Raw genomic sequence first — 18,569 nt, 5'->3', positions numbered from 1 at the left:
TATTATTTTATAGTATTTTGATCATATCTAATCTAAAATAAAAGTTTTTCTTTTTAGCCGTAAATTTTTGTTAAATCAATGTACATTTGAAATATTCTCTTTCTGTTTGTATGCGTTTCAAATATTTATGAATATGCTTTCAACACCTTTAATCTTCGTTTTTGTAATACCTGGCTTATTGCCAAGGGCGAGATAGTTGTAATACTGGCACAGAAGCAAACGTGCTTCTTTTGGAATGAATTTAGTGCGTATACTTTCACTTGGCAGCACTTAACATGTAGCGTAAAAATAATGCGCTCTTGTAACTCTCGCCTATCACTTCTCATATACAGATGCAATCAAAAGAACAAATCTTAATTAAAAATTTTGTTAATGATTTAACTTAATTATTTGAGGCAGCTTTCCTAAAATTTTAAATTCCGGATACAAAAAAAAACTGATTTTGAGAGAAGGAAGAAGTATATGTATTTTACTATTTCTTACACATACATGCACACATGAAAATTATTTTTAACTCATGGAATCGCTTGTTTAAGTTATATTATATAAATCAGCTTTGATCATATGTAACTACCGTGAAATAATTTTATTTCACGCAACAAATCAATTTTGCAAGGCAAAATGCTTTCGCAAGGAAAAGCTGCAACTCACGAAAGAAGCAAAGAAAGTGACATTTATTTTTCTCGCAAAAGAGATGTTGTTGTCAAGATGCATTCGTTGTCCGTGACATGCAATTTGCTAACCGTTCCAAGAATTGTAAGTTAAATAAATCCTCACAGTTGCTTTTCCACTTTCCTTTTCTCTTTTTAGTCATTATGATTAAGTGTCCACGAAATTTATCTAACAATTGCAAATGTTTTCCGTAATATTGGCTACAGTTTTGTTTCGCCGTTGGCTTTTGTGAGAGAAATAGAGGAAATCGTCAACCGTATGTCCGTGTTAAAAGGGAATTTCATGCGGGCATAGAAAATCGTGGCATTCGCGTTGACCGATTGCGGTATCGTTGGCGTAACGAATTTAATCACGACACGTTAGGCAAGTACGTGAATACTAAACAGTTAGTAATGTTACAAACCGCATCTCAATATTCACAAGCAGCATGATCTCACTTTAAACTCAACATCCGCAGCCGAATTGTGGTAGATTCCCTGGTGAACATTGGATTACATTGGCATTGCCCGGATTTCTCACAAACGGTGCAATTTTATACCATCATTAACTTTCGGATTGCTTCGAGATAAACGTATATAATTATACATACTCGCAGCGCGAGTAACTTAAAAATTGAAAATTACATTTAAAAAACAGTAATAATTGGGATATGTAAATGTTGAGAATATTATCAAACATAATTTCTCTTTCTTTGTGCTGAGATCAACGTTTCGAGACGAATTCTCATATAATATTTCCTTGAAATAAATTACAGCAGCATTACCTAGATTTATTGCAATCGGTGTGAAATTATGGAAAATTATACATTTGTATTTTTACATTTTGTCATTAATTTTCATACCGCCTTACATTAAACGAAAATAATTGTTCATATTTTGATTTAAAAATCGCAATTAACAAGAAAATAATGATAATAATCTTATAATCTGTATTATTTTCGACTCTACTTTGAATACATAAATAATCTTGAAATTGCAATAATTTATCTTACATGAAAGCATATAAAAAAACAAATGAGTTATGATTTTCCTAACATATTCAGGAAACAAACATTATGTTTCTTTCACATAATAATAATAAAAACGTAAATTACGGCAGACATTTCACAACAAGAAAAGCAATTTAAATAAAATATTTATACTGCATTATATCTGTTATGTGTAAGTGCATTTTGTTTGCGTAGAAATAAAAATAAGAAAGATATTTCATAATTTAAAAATTCATCAGAAATTTTCTTTAAAAAAATTTTTTTTATCTAATAAAAGTAAACAATATATTGCACGAATTGTGTAAATTAAAAAATTTTTTTTTCTTTTTCTCTAATTTCTATTAAATTTTTTATTTAATTATTTTTTTATCATATCATAAATTATGCATTATAAGTAATTGATAGTATGCTGAATAATTCAATTATATGTTAATGTGAGCTGTCGATTATATATAAAAAACGGAGATTATAAGATAAGGAAGTGATTTCTAATCTCTGCAATGACATGGCATTAAAGATCTCGTTATTATTATTATTATCGCAAATTATATTGTGGCCAATTACCGTTTTAAATTTTTGTCTTAGTGCGATTTTTGCTTTCTATGTAAACACAACCCAATTACATCGATTAATATTAATAGTGTAAAAGTTCGTCTACGTCTACGTAGATACAGGAACAAGTTAAGTACGGTCCGTTTCACTCGGTGTTAAACGCGGAAGTACGTCTTTTAATGTGTGCGTATGTACAATATATATATATATATAAATGCACTGACAATTGATTATATACTTTCTAAGCATTCGTATAATATCTTTATCAGAAATCAGTCTCTCGTTTTGCCGATTATAGCTTGTCGATAATATGTCGTTAGCATCAATTTTCAGGAGTAACCAATAAATAAATGATGTATTAATTTAACTAAATTGACAGTCGGTTTTGGTTTAACAAATATCAAGTAACATCATATTTAATTACAACTATTAATAAATAATGTTTAAAAAAGTAATAAAAATTAATATATATTAATTAAGTAATATCTATTTATATGTATATACAGTATATTAATCGATGAGATATTCTTTTTATTTTATTTATTTTAGTATAACTATAAAAAAAGAATAATAAAAAATATTCTTACGATTATATAATATATAGTATTCACTACGTTTTCGTTGATGTAATATTTGTGCAAAATAGATGCAGATTGGTGAAATTAAGTGGATTATACTGGTTTTTATTTCAAGTTTTTCTACGGAAAACGCATAAGTAAAGAGCCTATGATTGAATAATTGGCATATTAATGTTGTATAAATAAATTAAATAAGTTATTAACGTGATAACTTGGTCTATTAGAATAATTTCAATTTGATTGATCTGTTATTGATTTACAGATAGGCTCACGAAATATGTAGAACAGAAAATCGTTATTTAAATTATTAATTTTCACATAACAAGTGGTAAGGCTTTCTAATAAGAACTTCTAAATAATCTTTAACAGAAAAACAGAAATTACAAATTTTAACATTAATTATGACTTTTTCGCGCAACACACGGGGGAATTGTAATAAATTATTGTAATAAATTAATTCATCACATGAAGTCTTCGCAATGTGTCACATATATACATGACACGAGCTTCAATATCTTTCAAAAAAGTCGTTTTTAATCCCATAAATATCGCGACAACGGGATGCGCGTGCACGCTTTGCATGAGTTATTATATCATAGATGATAAATATTCATTGATGTGTCGTACGACGGATCGCCGGGCAAAACAGTGAAATACCGCCCGCGTAATGAAACCGCGCCGCTGTCCGCCCGCATTGCTGTGACACGCCGCATTTTTTTTTCCTTTTTTTTTTTACGAACGTAAACGAGCGGGTGCAACCTTTGAACGTGGAACGATCGGCGCGCGCGCGTGATTGCACCCATCGGCTGTGCAATCGATCGATCGGTTGCGCGCGATATCGATTCTCGCGGCCGTAAAACAAATCGTCGACTCGGTCTTTTCGCGCGTGCAAAATATAGCGGCGACGACTATAGCTGCAATAAACCGCCGTCGCGGTTTTTCCTCGCAATCATCTGCACACACTCGCGGAGATATCTAGCCGACATAATCTCGCCGGTCACAGTCTTACGCACATGTGTGCCGCACTTTATAGGCGACCTCGTAGAAAACGAAGGCGGCGATGCCATCGATGGCGAGCAACGGCTCTCTTTCTAAATTATTTTGCGGCGAACCACAATTAATATATATGCACGTAAATTAACATTCATTATATTGTACTTTCTTTGGTTCACGTGCATACAGCATTCTTCCTGGATATTATAGTCATCGAATTTCCAGTTGACTGATCTAGTGTTTTTTTCGCAATCGCGAGCCTGATCTTTTCTATTCTATTTAAAAATTCTATCTCACTGTCGTGGGGAAATTTTGGGAATTATTATTTCGATGCGCGAAAAAGAGCGCCTTGCCTTCACCTTGTTTACACATTGTCTTCACATTGTGCGAACAGGTATAAAACTATGATAATAAATAATAAATACATCGAGGTTGCTCGTAATTTGGTGCAGTCAGAGTCTTCTCATCACTCTCGTTATTTCTCTTTATGCCTCGATTTTTACGTTTAATTCTGTTAGCGTGACGATATTAACGATATAACATCCTGAAGGGATAAGTTTCCGAGAAAGATTTAATCATTAAAATTAGAATTGTTTCGAGGAAAAAATTAGTGTTATAATGAATAGATATGGTAATTCACTTGTGCGTCCTGTCCAATTCACTCTCGCGTCAAAACGAGAAGCAAAATCCCCGATAAACTTGTTTTCGACATAAATATATGTTTTAATGACATCTTACACGCATATCACGTCTAATCTTTCTAGTGCTTTGTCAATTTCTATTTATCGATATGACTTCTGCGCGTGACTACTCCGTTTCCGTAGGTCGCGAGATCAATGCTGTTTTATGTCTAATGAACGAAATGAATTGTGCTCGGGACACGCGAACGTGCTCGATAAGAATCAGAAACAAGAAAGCGTGCCTCTCGCTCTGCGAAGAAAAGAATGTAAACGGTGGAACGCTCTTTTAATGAGTGTTATTAATTAAAAACGCTGTCAATCTGCAACCGAGCTTATACGATATTAATCTGTCTTTCCTTTCTCGTATTTATTCTCAGCGACATATTCATACCATCCGAACTCATGCCATTATTGCATAATTCCATCAATCTGTCAATTATGCTCCATCGTTATTGCATTAACTTTATAAGATAATAATCCGCACATTTGGAATTAAATACGTCAAACGAGTCGCGACATTCGTTAAACGAGTCACAACATACATTATTAGAAAATAGACAATAAATCGTGACCACGTGCCTACTCTTATCTATCATAATTTTCTATTATAATTAAATGGATACAGTTCGTCGCTAAACGTTAAAAAAAAAAATATTTAAAAATTTTGCTGCAGTTAAATTCAAACTTCTCTGAGCCGATTTCTCAGATTGAAATCTCAGAATCCGAGAGCTGTAACATAACAACATAATTGTCGGTCTCGAGATTCCTGTTCGATCATTGAACGCGAAACGGATACGTGGTCTACTTGCATATACGATCAGTGTATACAACAAAATTCCGATTAAGAAACATTTCGCGTGCACAAACTCACGGTATTCGAATTTTTAAAGGTAAACCACCGAGCGCGTAGTCGCCTTGACATTGCGCCGGTAAGAGAAAATCGCGCAAAAAAAGGCGGAAAGTGGCCGTGGCGACGGTTCACCTTGCCTTTGATACAGAAATCTCGCGGACAAACCGACTCTCCGACAGCAAACTTGGTTGCACTGATGATTGAGATAACCTTTATTCGCGATTACTCCAAGAACTCGTAATTACGTCCGAGAAACGGTGTCCTTCGACGCGTTTGACGATGCCTCGAGTGCCGTTAGGAGATTCGTGAATCGGCTGTAACGATTTCATCAGCTCTTTACGTAAGAAGAACGCGATCTCGATCGAAGAAGAAATTAGGCTCCATGAAGAAATCCCATCTTATTGCTCCACCTTTCTCGAATTTTTGCGTAAGAACTACGAAATTTATGCCGCTATAATGAATTTTCGAAGTAAATGCCGTTTGCATCATGCAAACTGATCCTTATAACTTTCTTCGATAACTTGATTGTGACGGGATTCTTTTTATGACACCAGACTATTGCAAAGGATAAAGATTAATTACAAAATAATTATAACATCTAAAATTGATAAATCGTGAATATATAATAAAGATTGCTAGTAGAAGCAAAATTATTATTACTAAAAAATTATTATTAATAAAAAGTAGATAAAATCACGCTGAGTATTTCAATAATATGGATTTAATAATTTTGATTAAAACCCAATTTTTTTATCATTGCCCATCAAACAGGTTTCAACAAAATAAAGATATTGAGAAATATATGTCTATTTATTTGTAAATATTCCAAATAAAGTAGCTGCGTTCTAGAGTTGCAAATCTCTTCGCGGCTTGTGGTGAGAATTATAAGCATATTAGAAACGCGCATGGTTAGCGGTCGATCACGCATAAAAATTGTCACGCACTTTCGTCACGGACGATATAACTTCAAATCAGAGAACGCGTGGCCGTCAGATTAAAAGGGAAAGGGACATGATGTCTTATGGCGCGCAGTTTTCAACACAAGGCTGTGTAAAACATTTCTGTCGGCTCTTAAAGCCTATCTCGATAATTTAAAGCCTCGGTATCATTATGCAGATAGTGTCATTATTTAGCGTCTAACAACTCTACCTGGAGGACTCTTTGATATAAAATACCGATAATTATCATAATAACAGTCATTTTTCGGACAGTTATAACACGGATAAAATTAACCCCGCGGTGATTTGATCGCTCATTTGCGTTACGCAGAGCAAGTTTCATCAGGCAGCTGTTGCTTCATGAGAATCTAAGTGATTAGAGGCTACGCGAAAATATTCTCTCTTTATTATAATTAATAACCAACAATTTATATATGTGGAATGAGTTAAGTATGCGTTCTTAGCTTCTTACGTCTATCTTTTCATTCGGATCTGTATGTAAATCACCGGTCTATTTTCTGAACGTGTGAATACTCATTGAGAAAGATTCTTTCTCAATTAAGCGTCCTGTGCTATATCGTGCACTCGCGAAGAAACGTTGAAAGAGTTGCGTCACTTAATAATATAGTTCAAAAGTATATTATAAGATTAAACATCTGAGATCTGTTCTCTTTTTTCGCCCGTAGATTACATTTCCTTTTCGCAACAATTTTCACAATGCATTCTATATTTTATAAATTAAGATGAGGTAAGGCTTTTATATATGTGTTTTAGAGATTTCCATGAATAAACATATATCTTTTGTCATCACAGATGTACTATTTTTTCGAAATTTCTTTTGTGTAAAGTATAAGGAAAAGTGTCAAAAAAAAAAGTTAAATTTTAAATTTATCGAAAAATACTTTCTTGAAAGTTAATATAATCTTTAGAAAATATTTTTTTCCTTTGTACCTATATTATGAGAAATAAGAATTCATAAAGGAACTTTATTTGCAGATAATTCTAGTCGCATTTGTCATGGCTATTCTGATGGGAGTCTCGGCGCAGAATTTTAGGCATTTCTTCGCGGGATTTAATCCTTATATTCAGACAGTAATGAGAGATCCGAGATCGAATAGAGGTAAGTTATTTAAACAATAGTGACAATAGTGATAATCTCTGTTAGCATTTTATTAAGCTACATAAGGCTCAGATTAATATGAAACTTTTATATAATATTTATCTTCTAAAGTTACTGTTGGGTGTATCGTTAATGTTTTATAACGTTATAAAGTTGTAAATTATCCGCGCGAGATTTCTTATATAACTTTACTGATTTTCTGAGATGACCTTTGCACTTTTACAACTGCAGCTACATCAATTTGCATAATTCGAAGATGATTTATCGCTATATTATTACTGGAGTTGCACGCTTGCTAAGAAATAATTACGCTTTCTTTTTTTTATTTGTACGCTATTATTAGACCTCTCGAAGTGCTCGTTGAAGAATACGATATGCTTCGGAAGCGTTCGTTTTCCCATCTATGTTATCAGGAAGCTGAAAATCGTGCAATTACGATGATTTGTTATTATGTTTTTCTTCTATTTTCATACGTCGTTAAGAAACGGCCTCGTTTCATTTGCGAAATAAAGATAGACATTTCTGACTCACTGTTCTCTCAGAATTCCATAATCGTTGGAAAGTTCTTTCTTAACGTAAAGTATCTCTTAGAAATGAATTTACTAGGTTATCGAAAAATGAAATAGAGTAATTACTGTTTCATATATTATCGCATTAATCTAAAAAATCTTGATACAGTACATTATATTTGCAATAAACACTAACAATTAAAAATTAAGATTATGCAACAGTACATACATAACTTTCGTTTCAGTATATAAACTCGCAATAAAAATTTTATTACTCTGGATAATTATTACTCTTTCCTTATTTTTCTTTCAAATGATGTAAATCTTAATTTAATTTTGGAATTAAAGTAGTTAACATATAATGATTATAGAATAAACTAAAGATCGAAAGCTCAGAATTGTTGTGATTCTGAAAATTTTTTAAATGACAGTTTCAATTAGAAACCCGGCAGATAAAGTTGATAAAAAAATTATACGGAAATATTTTAGAGGATTAATTGCTGTAGTTCTCATTACTTGTCCTACGTTTGTTTATATAACATTTTGTGCAAGACTGACAATCTAACAATGATTGTTTTTATGACGGTTATATTCGCTCGGCCGTAAAGATCCAAGATATAAAAGGAATGCTCTTGATAAAGTGCACTACTGTCGTATAATCAAACGATTGATTGCAAGAGAAGAACGAAACCGAATTGAATTGTAGAGTTTCGCAGTTAGTGCAGAACCTATACCTTGCTTAGACGGTATAGAACTTTTACCGGAACAGCGAGACTAACTAGAAATTTACTTTACTACACGTGTAACGGAAGGAAAGGCTAGTATTTATGTATCGTGAGCAGCATCGTGAATTATGGTAAAATTTTTATAATATAGTGCATCGTCCACTTGGTTTCTGTCAATTATGTTCCTATATTGAGTATAATAGATTGTAGTATTCTTATAGAAAAGATCGAATTTTATAATATAAAATGTGACTTATGAAAATAGAACTTTCTTTACGCTAAAATTTATTTTTATATAATCAGTTTACAATTATAAAGATATAAATTTAACGTGATGATCTAAGAATATTACAATGTTATTTTGACGTTTGCATTCTTCGACTTCTAAGGTTGATTGAACTGCATGTTATTTAAATGGTGCATAAACACTAGTGTTGCACGAACAGGATATTCGATTCTTGCAACTAGATTTATGTGTTATTATGTATATAACGGCATCGGAATGAGTGTCAAGTTCACATTCAATGATAAATAATGTTGTTGTTACTACATGTCTGCGGCGAAATGCTGTGAACAAGTAGCCTAAGTAGTATAAATCACAATTTAAATTAGCCAACGCAAATGCTAACATTCAAGTTTTACACGCGATAGAAATCCTAATAGAACGTATTATTTTGCTATTACTATTTATATCCTGTGTGATATTCATGCTCTTTATCTATGCTCATGCATTTTAAATTCTTGTAGTTAAACGTCAAAAATTTAAAAATGTGTAAATTATATTGCACTCTATAAAAGATTAACAACGATTCCTTCCGACAATTTATCTTGCATTCATAATTCTCATCAAGGCTACTGCTGACAAGAAGTCTGCAATCAGGATAACATCAGAAGTCTACTAAATCGTTCGTTTTCCTATACTGCTAAATATTCATAGTGATTACTCATTGAAAGCGCGCTTAGCTCGCGTATTCGATTACTACTTCATTATAAATAATAGATAGGAAAGACGCGAAACTGGCGTTTGTTATATCCATATGTTACCATCGTTAAAATAATAATTTTAATAAATTTATATGTATCAAGATAGAGATAGTATAGAATATCGCTACAAATTGATTAGTGTAAAACACGAAGAAAACAGCTTCCTCATATTAGAAAGGATTTTCCCTATTCTATAAATTCAACTTTCTTTTAACGCACACCGCTATTATTAAATGCACTTTATTGAATAATATAAATAAAAACAATTTGTGTGTGTGTATGTGTAAGTAATTTTTACTTACAAAGTTTCTTTTGAGAAGCAATTCTTTTTTAAAATTATTTTTAAACGTTAATAAAACTATTATGTACCGCTTATTTTCGTAAAAATAATAGCTTCCGTCAGTTTTCGAAAGTATTAAATTAATGCAAGAAATTAACACGAGCATGTTATAATAATAAAACTGATGAACATTATGATATTAAGATGTCTCAATATATTTTTATGCAATTGCATTTATATATATAATAAATAATATTTTATAATTATATATTTCCCTAACAATAATAAAGTATATATAAAAAAATAATTTCTATTACGTAGATAGAAGTATCTATAATTAAACTATGAAGTTAATTGAATTTCTTTCGGTGTGTAATGTGTTAATGATACTATTTACTTTCTATTGTATGATCAATCACGCATCGATGAATCAATGACCGTAAAACTAATAACAATCTTTGTAATTGATCCGAGTATCCAATCAATTTTCCTCAATCTTGTCAAACAAGATTTTGATAAGATCAAATCAAATAGATCCTGTGTATATGTACTATCTAATCTGTTATATATAAGTAGCGTTCGATATATCTGTTATCAAGTTTACTAGAGACAAACGTTTACAATAAGCATGCCAATTTGATTATAAATCGTTGATTGATGATATATATTATTATCAAAACAATGGTTAAGATTTTCCAGTGAAAATTATGCTAAGAATATAATATGTTTTTTTTTTCTCTTACATAATCCAACATTGCCCTAAGACCTTAAACGTATTCACTAACAGAAAGATGCAGAAGTGAAATGAAGCTTACATTTTTGGTATCATAACGAACAATCGTGAGAACGATCACAGCTTCAACGAGAAGAGTGTGAGAATACGTTTAATATGGTTTTCTTTTCATAGGTCCGGTATTATTCCCAGCTGGGCCGCCACCTAATTCAGCTGACACTAGTGGCGTCATCGTAGGCGCGAGCGGATACGGATTTGTGCCACCCAGCGCAGGTAATTCGTTCACCAGGTTCTGAGAAAGATATTCGAAGATGCATTTTAAAAAAAAGTAAAAAAAAAATACGAAAAGATTGAAAGGGATCGGTGGTGGAATACGAATTGGCGAGCCTTTATATGACCAATCTCTGCATGTAAGATAATTCAAAGAGCTGTCAAACCGAAAAGATAACAGAATGAACAGAAAGCAAATAGAGAAAGAGGAAGAGAGAGTATCTCTCATCACGTAATGCCTTGTTCGCCTTTCTGCACAAATATATAAGCACTATTTATTTTTATCATCTGTAAAATAAGTCGATGATACACCACAACCTTCTCCTGAATTAATTCTATTCTTAATTTTTTTTTCTCGAGGTAGTCGTGCATGTGCAACACTATAATTATTGTTTTATGAACCGTTCGAAAGTCACATAAAACTAATACACTTATTAACATTCCAAAGCAATGATATCACGCAATTAAGGAATAGTTATAGGAAACTAATATTAAGTAAAGAATTTTAGTCAATTATGTTTTAGTCAATTATGCAAGTCGCGAAAAAAATACGATGTGTATAATCGTAATAATTGCTGGTTTATTACATTGTCGAATTTAATACATTAGCATTGATGATACTCAATGCGAAATCATTGATGAAATTCAATGCAATATTAAATTGTGTAAATGCATAATATTGCATTTTAATATATTATAATTAAACGTAATAGAGATTTTTCTTTCATTGTAAAAGAATTGCGCAACTGTTTGAACAATCTTTATAGTTGTTAAGGATATTATAATATATTAATGCACTGTAAGTTATATAATAAAAAAAACTTAGCAAATAATCGTCGCAAAACAGACGTACGCATATAATCGTTGTACAAATTTCGATCTCTTCTTTTGTATGTTATGTAACAACAAAAAAATTGATTTATTGAAAAATTAAAATTGTAGAATTACGACCATCGTGTCGAGCTCAGATTGGCAAACCGCAGAAATTTTTTCCCCCCATTTTTACCTTTATCATTACATTCGCTCGAAGATTGGACTTTATTACTTCCCTCGATCCTTGAATCTCGACAAGTACGTCATTTTGCGAGTGTGCTAATGATATCCCATCGTTCAGTGTTCAAGGATGTTAATCAGTTCTTCTCATTACATCCTCGAGAGACTGCACGTGGAGATAGCATTAGAATAGATAATTGCAATCGCGAGCATGTTAAGTTTTAACTTCCAACATTCTCGTTTGTCACCTTACGTTTCCCATTGAATTGGGCGATCGCGATTTCGCGATTGCGAACCACGACAGCGAGATGCAATACTAATATATGGTACGTGGGTTCCTTAGCCACTCTCTAGTAACGTGCACCGTAGCATACATATCTCCGTCAGCATGCCAGAAATGCACGCTAGATAGATAACATGATATCCTGCAGGTAAGTTTATAGAGAAATTATATATCTAATGCAAGATATATATATTTTTTTGTCATAATTGGATTGCGTTATTTTTTTTTTTTTTTGCAATAATGAAAACTTTCGCTAGATCTTTATCTTATTAACCTTGTCAATTACATCCAACAAACTATTTACCGTCATCCGTTTGTTCGAAACGGGAACAAAGTGAGATTGAGTATTTCTATATTTGCGAATAAATTCGATTTCAAACCTAATACTACTATAGAACCATAAAACATGCATACAGGTTTCCTTGCGTAATCGGCTCCTCGGTTTCCGCGACGTAATACATAGGCAGCGTGTCTCTTCCGGTAATTTAAGCGTACTTCGCGGCTTTCATTTTTTTCGCGCCGTCCTTCGCACCTGCTCTCGACCGTTATCGAAATAGACTCATCAAGAGGCATAACGAGAGACATCACGAGAGGAAGCGTGAGGTGGAACTTTGTACTTCCTTCTTCCGCGAACGCAGCTGGATACCGGTTTTCTCGCGCGATGAATCTTCAGCCTTGGAGAGCACGAACGTCCGCGACGGTTCAGTGAAAGCGATTTCGACGCTACGTGGCCTCGTCGTGTGTGGCTTAAACCCGTTTTACGCGTAACCTTACTTAAGTTACTCCATTGTGCGTAACAGGTGTTACGAGGTCGACGAGACGACAAGGTTGCCTTTTTGGTCGGCGACGCGTTATAGGAATCCTGATTGGGGAGACAGAGACCGAAAGGCGAAGATCAACGCTCCCTTAGTCTCGTCTTTGACCGAATCAGATTGACGGTCATGCGCGGTCAAGTTCGATCAACTTATTTTTTCATTTGCGTGAATCATGTCCCTTCTCTCGTTTAATTCTAAAGAAATGCATGGAATTGTAATATCGAAAGAGAAACGCAATTTTTCAATCGTAATGTGATTTAACTAAATTTTTTTCAACACAAGCGAAAGTCGACAGATAGTCGATATATAGCAGGCATAAAGATAAGGTATATGTATCTCTCGTCAATTGGAAGAATTATATAACACATGTCATGCTATATTTCATGTTATGCTATATTTCATGGAAGAATTTCGCCGATAAATGTTTATCTAATAACAAAATGATTGCAAAAGCCGATTATTCAATATTATAACGGTAATCATAAAATGACGTTTCTCCCTGCGGCGAGTGACAGATGGTTATGACATCTTCGAAAAGATCGGCAGATTTTAGTCACGGATTCGTCTTCTATCGGCTGTCTCTGGGAAGATCAATGTTATTCGAGAATATCAGGTAGTCAAATTTGTAATTATCGATCGACGAAAGGAGTGAGAACTCTTTCAATTGCGTAATCCGTATGTCTGCGAAATCAAATGCAAAAAAACATAGAAAGAAAACATAACCACGTAATGCGTAATAATGCGTGGGCAACGTTGTTGCAATCTCGACGCAATAAAGCTTCATTCCCATAACCCGACATATATTTCCGTCGGCAAATAATTGCCCAATTTGATGAGGACTGGTTCTGATTTGACGAAGAACAAAGGTTCATAAATTTACTTCCATTGAATATGTATATATTTCTTGTTTTACATATTCGTTTTCTTGCGCGGGGTTAAATGAGAAAACAACTGAATAACTGAATATAATGCAACTCTATATATGATGCGCAGGTTCGTATAACTCTATAAAAGTTAACGAGGGGTATTGCTAACGGTATTAAAACTCGCGTACGATGCGAAAGAAGTGAACGGCGAGCGAATAAATTCCTCTGGATGGAGAAACGCGAGCCGGATATCGGGGGAAGATTTGTACATCTCGCATATATTTTTTTACAGCATTTTGCACTCGTTAATACACGCATCTCGACGGCGAGAGAGAAATCTCGGCAATCGGGCCGTGATTAATGTCGTAGCGCATTAAGGGCGAGAAACGTTAAACCTGAAAGTAAGATCTGAGGTTGTAGTTAGGGAAGCAGCTTTATCGGGATAATTTTGAAGATTAGCCAGCCCGTTAGGAGATAACGAGTGTAAAGTATAATTTAATTCTCTGGCGGGAGAAATAAAGCCGCTGACAGACGGTTGAAATATAATGTGCTAATCGTGTTGACAGACCGCGATTGATGCAATTCGCGTGCGAGCAACTTCCGTTCACGAATAACTGTCTTTGCAACCGTTTTCGTTTTCTAAAATTCAAGAGATAGATTCGTGATAAAAACGATCGCGTGCGAATATCCTTATCTGCGTTTGCCAATTACACATATAATATATATTATCTCATACCGACAACTAGCTATTCTGTAAATCTTGCGCGATTAAAAAAATAAAACGAAAGGTGGTAACGTTCTGGATCAAACGGCCCCATTCCTTCCCTTTAATAATCATTAAACCCGACGATCCGCATTTAATTACGCAACACGCAAAAACTGATGACCCCTCCGGACGTCCTTGACGGAAATTTATCTGGGGTTGAAAGGAGAAGGGCGTGAAAAACGATTTTTCCCCAAAACTCGTCGTCGGTATTCCCTGTGGGAACAAACTCTCGTAACTTAACGATATCTCTGTTAAATACTTTTTTCACGGGACATTAATTTAGAACTTGGATGAAAAAACGTCGCACGGCTGCGTAAAAAAGTTTTATAGCGACTCGATATAAAAATAGTGGTCTAGTACTTTTGACCAATCAATTGTATATAATGTCAATGCAATGTCCATTTTAACATGTGCAAGATATTTATCACTTTCTCATCGATTATATTTATCATTATGTATTAAATAAATTAATTTGCACTAGAGCATTACATTTTTTATAGAGCAAATATTTTATCATACTCTCAATAATTTTTTAATATAAAATCAACAGCAATTTCTAAAGTATCTCAGCAATACAAAAGAATAGTAAAATACGCACTTTGAGCGCCCAATTCATTTTTAAGTCGGATTCGCTCGCCAATTTACCGACAATTATTTCTGAACACTACTATTCATATTGTTAGGGCGTTTAAATTGACTATAATCAGAACTGGCAGACTCCTTTCGGTCCCCTAATGGCTTCCATTCGAATCCCCCGTTCGTTTCGCGGTCGGCTTTATTATCGACACACTGCGTAGAATCTTGCCAACGCACACGTGTGCTGTGTGAAAGTGTAAGAAAGAGAGAGAGGCAGCCGAGAGAATACCAGGGGACCGGAAAAGCGAGCACCTACTAATCAAAGGGTAGAAACGAAAGGGATGGGGTCAGTGCTGCCGTGACGGGTGGCGAGACAAGGTGACGAGGGTCTTATAATTAGCAGCTTTGAAGTGGTATCACCCCTTGCTACTCATTAACGACGTTCAGGTGCTCCGGGCATTAGCACTCCGAATGATGCTTTCGGCGATAGCAATCATAGATGGAAATCACACGGACTGTTTAACGGATCTAATAAATTGTAAGAATTTTTAACGAGAGTAGTCGCGCGAGAATATCGAAGGACAAGGGAAATGAGAAAAATGCCAGAGAATGAGAGAGGGAAAGAGAGAAAGAGAGAGAATTGGAATTTGATTGCGCAAGGAAAATCGAGAAAGTTTAAAAGCGATTTTATCGCGACGCGACGATGACAAAGAATCTGCTGGAATCTGCCGGCGTAAGCATCCCGAGAGCGGAAGTGCAAGCAGTTGGAAAAGCAAAAGTTAATCTCTTGCTTCCTTGCAGTTTCGCAAGCGGAACAAGAGACTGACAGGATAATTGATTAAAGATAATCCTTTGATATACGGTATTGAATATATCCGCGCGATAAATTTATAAGGAATGAATTTTTGTCTGAATATTTCCAACAATTTAATTGAAATACTTTCGATAATTGATTATTCTGTTAGCAATTAAAATATCATTCTGATATCATTCTTATATTAATTGAAATATCATTTTGATATCAATTCGAACAAAAATGAACTAAAAAATGTGCTAATTTCAAGAATCGCTTTTTCATTTATGTGTTGCAGGTTACTACACGTATTTTTACTACTAAACATCGAATGATAGCGAAAAGATGACAACTTAAAGAAGATCAAGATTTTGGCCATCATGGATTCTATTTAAAAAAATTGTGGTAAAACGCGTAAAATCAGCATTACGCGTTAATATGTGGCCATTGAAAGAAGAACGAGTCTAAAGTAATATTTTAACAATAGCTTTTCTATTTATATAATTAGAAGCATGAGAATACTTTTATCTTCTGTGAACTTTACTGGATTACGTAAAGTTCTCAAGATAAGAGAAACTATTAGTGCAATACAAATAGAATAACGTAAGAATGGATAATATCAGGCTGCGATAAAACAAGAATTTAGAAAGAACAGTTCCCTCTTAAGTATTAACCCAAAAAATGAAAATTTTGCGAAACAGCATACAGCATAAATAAAATCCACATTTTCTTATCTCTTCGATTAAAGGTTATTTAAAATCAATCTATTATATATCAATGGCATTTTTTAAAAATATTTAAATTGATATTAAATTCTCTGCTTCCCCTGGTCTTGATATCTAATCGCAGCGATAATCCCGTATACGGCAACAAGAACGTCCGTTGACTGCATATAATGAAGTCTACGAAAGTACAAGTCTCGTATTTTATGGTGCATTATATTACGAGTATATATACTTGCGCCTTTGCGTGGCAGTAACGTTAAGGCGTGTAGAATTATAATAGCAACTGAAAAGCATTGTGTACGACAGTGCAATCCTAGAACAAAGCGAGCGAGGCTGAGCCGCGATCCGCTCCGGTATTCACAGTCGAGATATCCGATTATAAGAACAAGACCGGTAAATATAAGCGGGTTCGCGCTCCGCTGAATTTATGAAAATCATTAAAACGGACGGTATGTTTTGCCGAGTGGTGGTAAGTTATTTATTGCGACTGCAATGGCGATTTAATTAAGTGTAGATAGCCTCTTTCGGGGCGAATAAGAGGCGTTTACGATCCCGAGACCGATCGCGATCCGTGTTCGAAATATTTACAGCCGCGTTGCAGTTGCACGATGCAGTTTGACAAGTAATACGTAACGTCGTATGTAAATACGGTATAGATTACGATACACACAGAGTGAAAGAGAAATGGATAAGAGGCGCGAATCTCAATGAAGGTATTGCTTTCGTTTCCGTGTAATCTGACCGCGATTATTTTTTCTAAACGCGAGATACGTTCTATATATCACCTATCGCGTTCGATTTCTCGGCTAATTTATTCCGCATTTGTACATTTTAATCGCGCGGTGCACGCCGACGAAAAATATGTAAATCCGCAGCTTATTGATCCATAGCGCCGAAAAAAATGTTCGCATTCTAGGTATAATTAGTTTGCATTTACATAATTCTCCGCAAAAGCATACGAATATAGTCGATCTTAGAAGATTTTTGTAAAAATTTTTGTAAGAAACATGTAAATATATTATGTAAGCTATGAATGAAATAAACAAAATAGCTGTCTATACATCGCATTTTTCTCATTATTATATCCTTTATCACAATTAAAAATTGTATACACGCCATCTTGTAAAATAAATTAAAATGTAAAAGTGCATTTAACGCTTGACTATATATTTATGTATATTTTTGCTTTAAAGTTTATAAATATTATAATAAATTTTTATTACAGAAAAAAAGCATTATAGCAATTGTTTTACGACACTTTTAATCGCGCAAAATATCTAGATATTCCGAAATACAGCACTGGGAACCTTTCAGTTTCTCAAGCAGATCTCGTCCAAGAATGAAATTTGCCAATAAAATGATAAACACGACAGGCAGCCCTCTTATCCGCGACGAAATCTGTGGTGCACGACGCTCACACGACGACGATAATTACTATCGGGGCCCTGCATTACTCGCGCTCGTGTATTGGTAATTACGAAAGTTTCCTGCAACTATTTGAACGCGCTCTCGGAATATTCAAACACATATATATATCCTCAACTATACGTGGACTCTCACTCGATCTTTGTGGACGGAGAAACTGTGTCTTATAATATATAACGAAAGTCTAGTCTACTCTATGTCGTGCATTAATAATCCCGGGAAAAACACGAATATTAATCTTAGCAGTTACAAGCAAATTGGATATAAAGGAAGATATAAATAAGCAGAACTATTTATAGTTGTAGCTTTTGAAATTAAAATAAATTGTCAATTGAATAATTATGCGCATACAATAATTGTCTCGGAATAATTTGTGCTGTATAATTATTATTAGTAATTTTATATCTCGAAATTGCAGCAGTTGTAAATATTCAAATTTTAGATTCTTTGAAATA

At 34.0% G+C, this 18,569-nt stretch overlaps 1 protein-coding gene across 2 annotated transcripts in view; it reads left to right on the top strand.

Annotated features, from left to right (window-relative positions):
- Wat (worker-enriched antennal transcript) overlaps window positions 1–17,714 on the top strand; it is a 142,634-nt gene extending 124,920 nt beyond the window's left edge. Inside the window, exons 7-9 of one of the 2 annotated variants that reach the window (XM_083043629.1) lie at window positions 7,248–7,371; window positions 10,777–10,875; window positions 16,263–17,714. In XM_083043629.1, coding sequence (XP_082899755.1) covers window positions 7,269–7,371; window positions 10,777–10,875; window positions 16,263–16,288 — 228 coding nt within the window. In that variant the 5' untranslated portion in view covers window positions 7,248–7,268 and the 3' untranslated portion in view covers window positions 16,289–17,714. The remainder of the gene's footprint in view (window positions 1–7,247; window positions 7,372–10,776; window positions 10,876–16,262) is intronic. The other variant, XM_083043628.1, reaches the window with a different exon arrangement.
- The last annotated feature ends 855 nt before the right edge of the window (window positions 17,715–18,569 follow it).

The sequence above is a fragment of the Prenolepis imparis genome, unplaced genomic scaffold (assembly GCF_030444845.1).
Source record: "Prenolepis imparis isolate NDT839.2.m4 unplaced genomic scaffold, iyPreImpa1.0 SCAF_8, whole genome shotgun sequence".
Classification (NCBI taxonomy): domain Eukaryota; kingdom Metazoa; phylum Arthropoda; class Insecta; order Hymenoptera; family Formicidae; genus Prenolepis; species Prenolepis imparis.
This window is presented reverse-complemented; position numbering and strand designations above follow the sequence as displayed.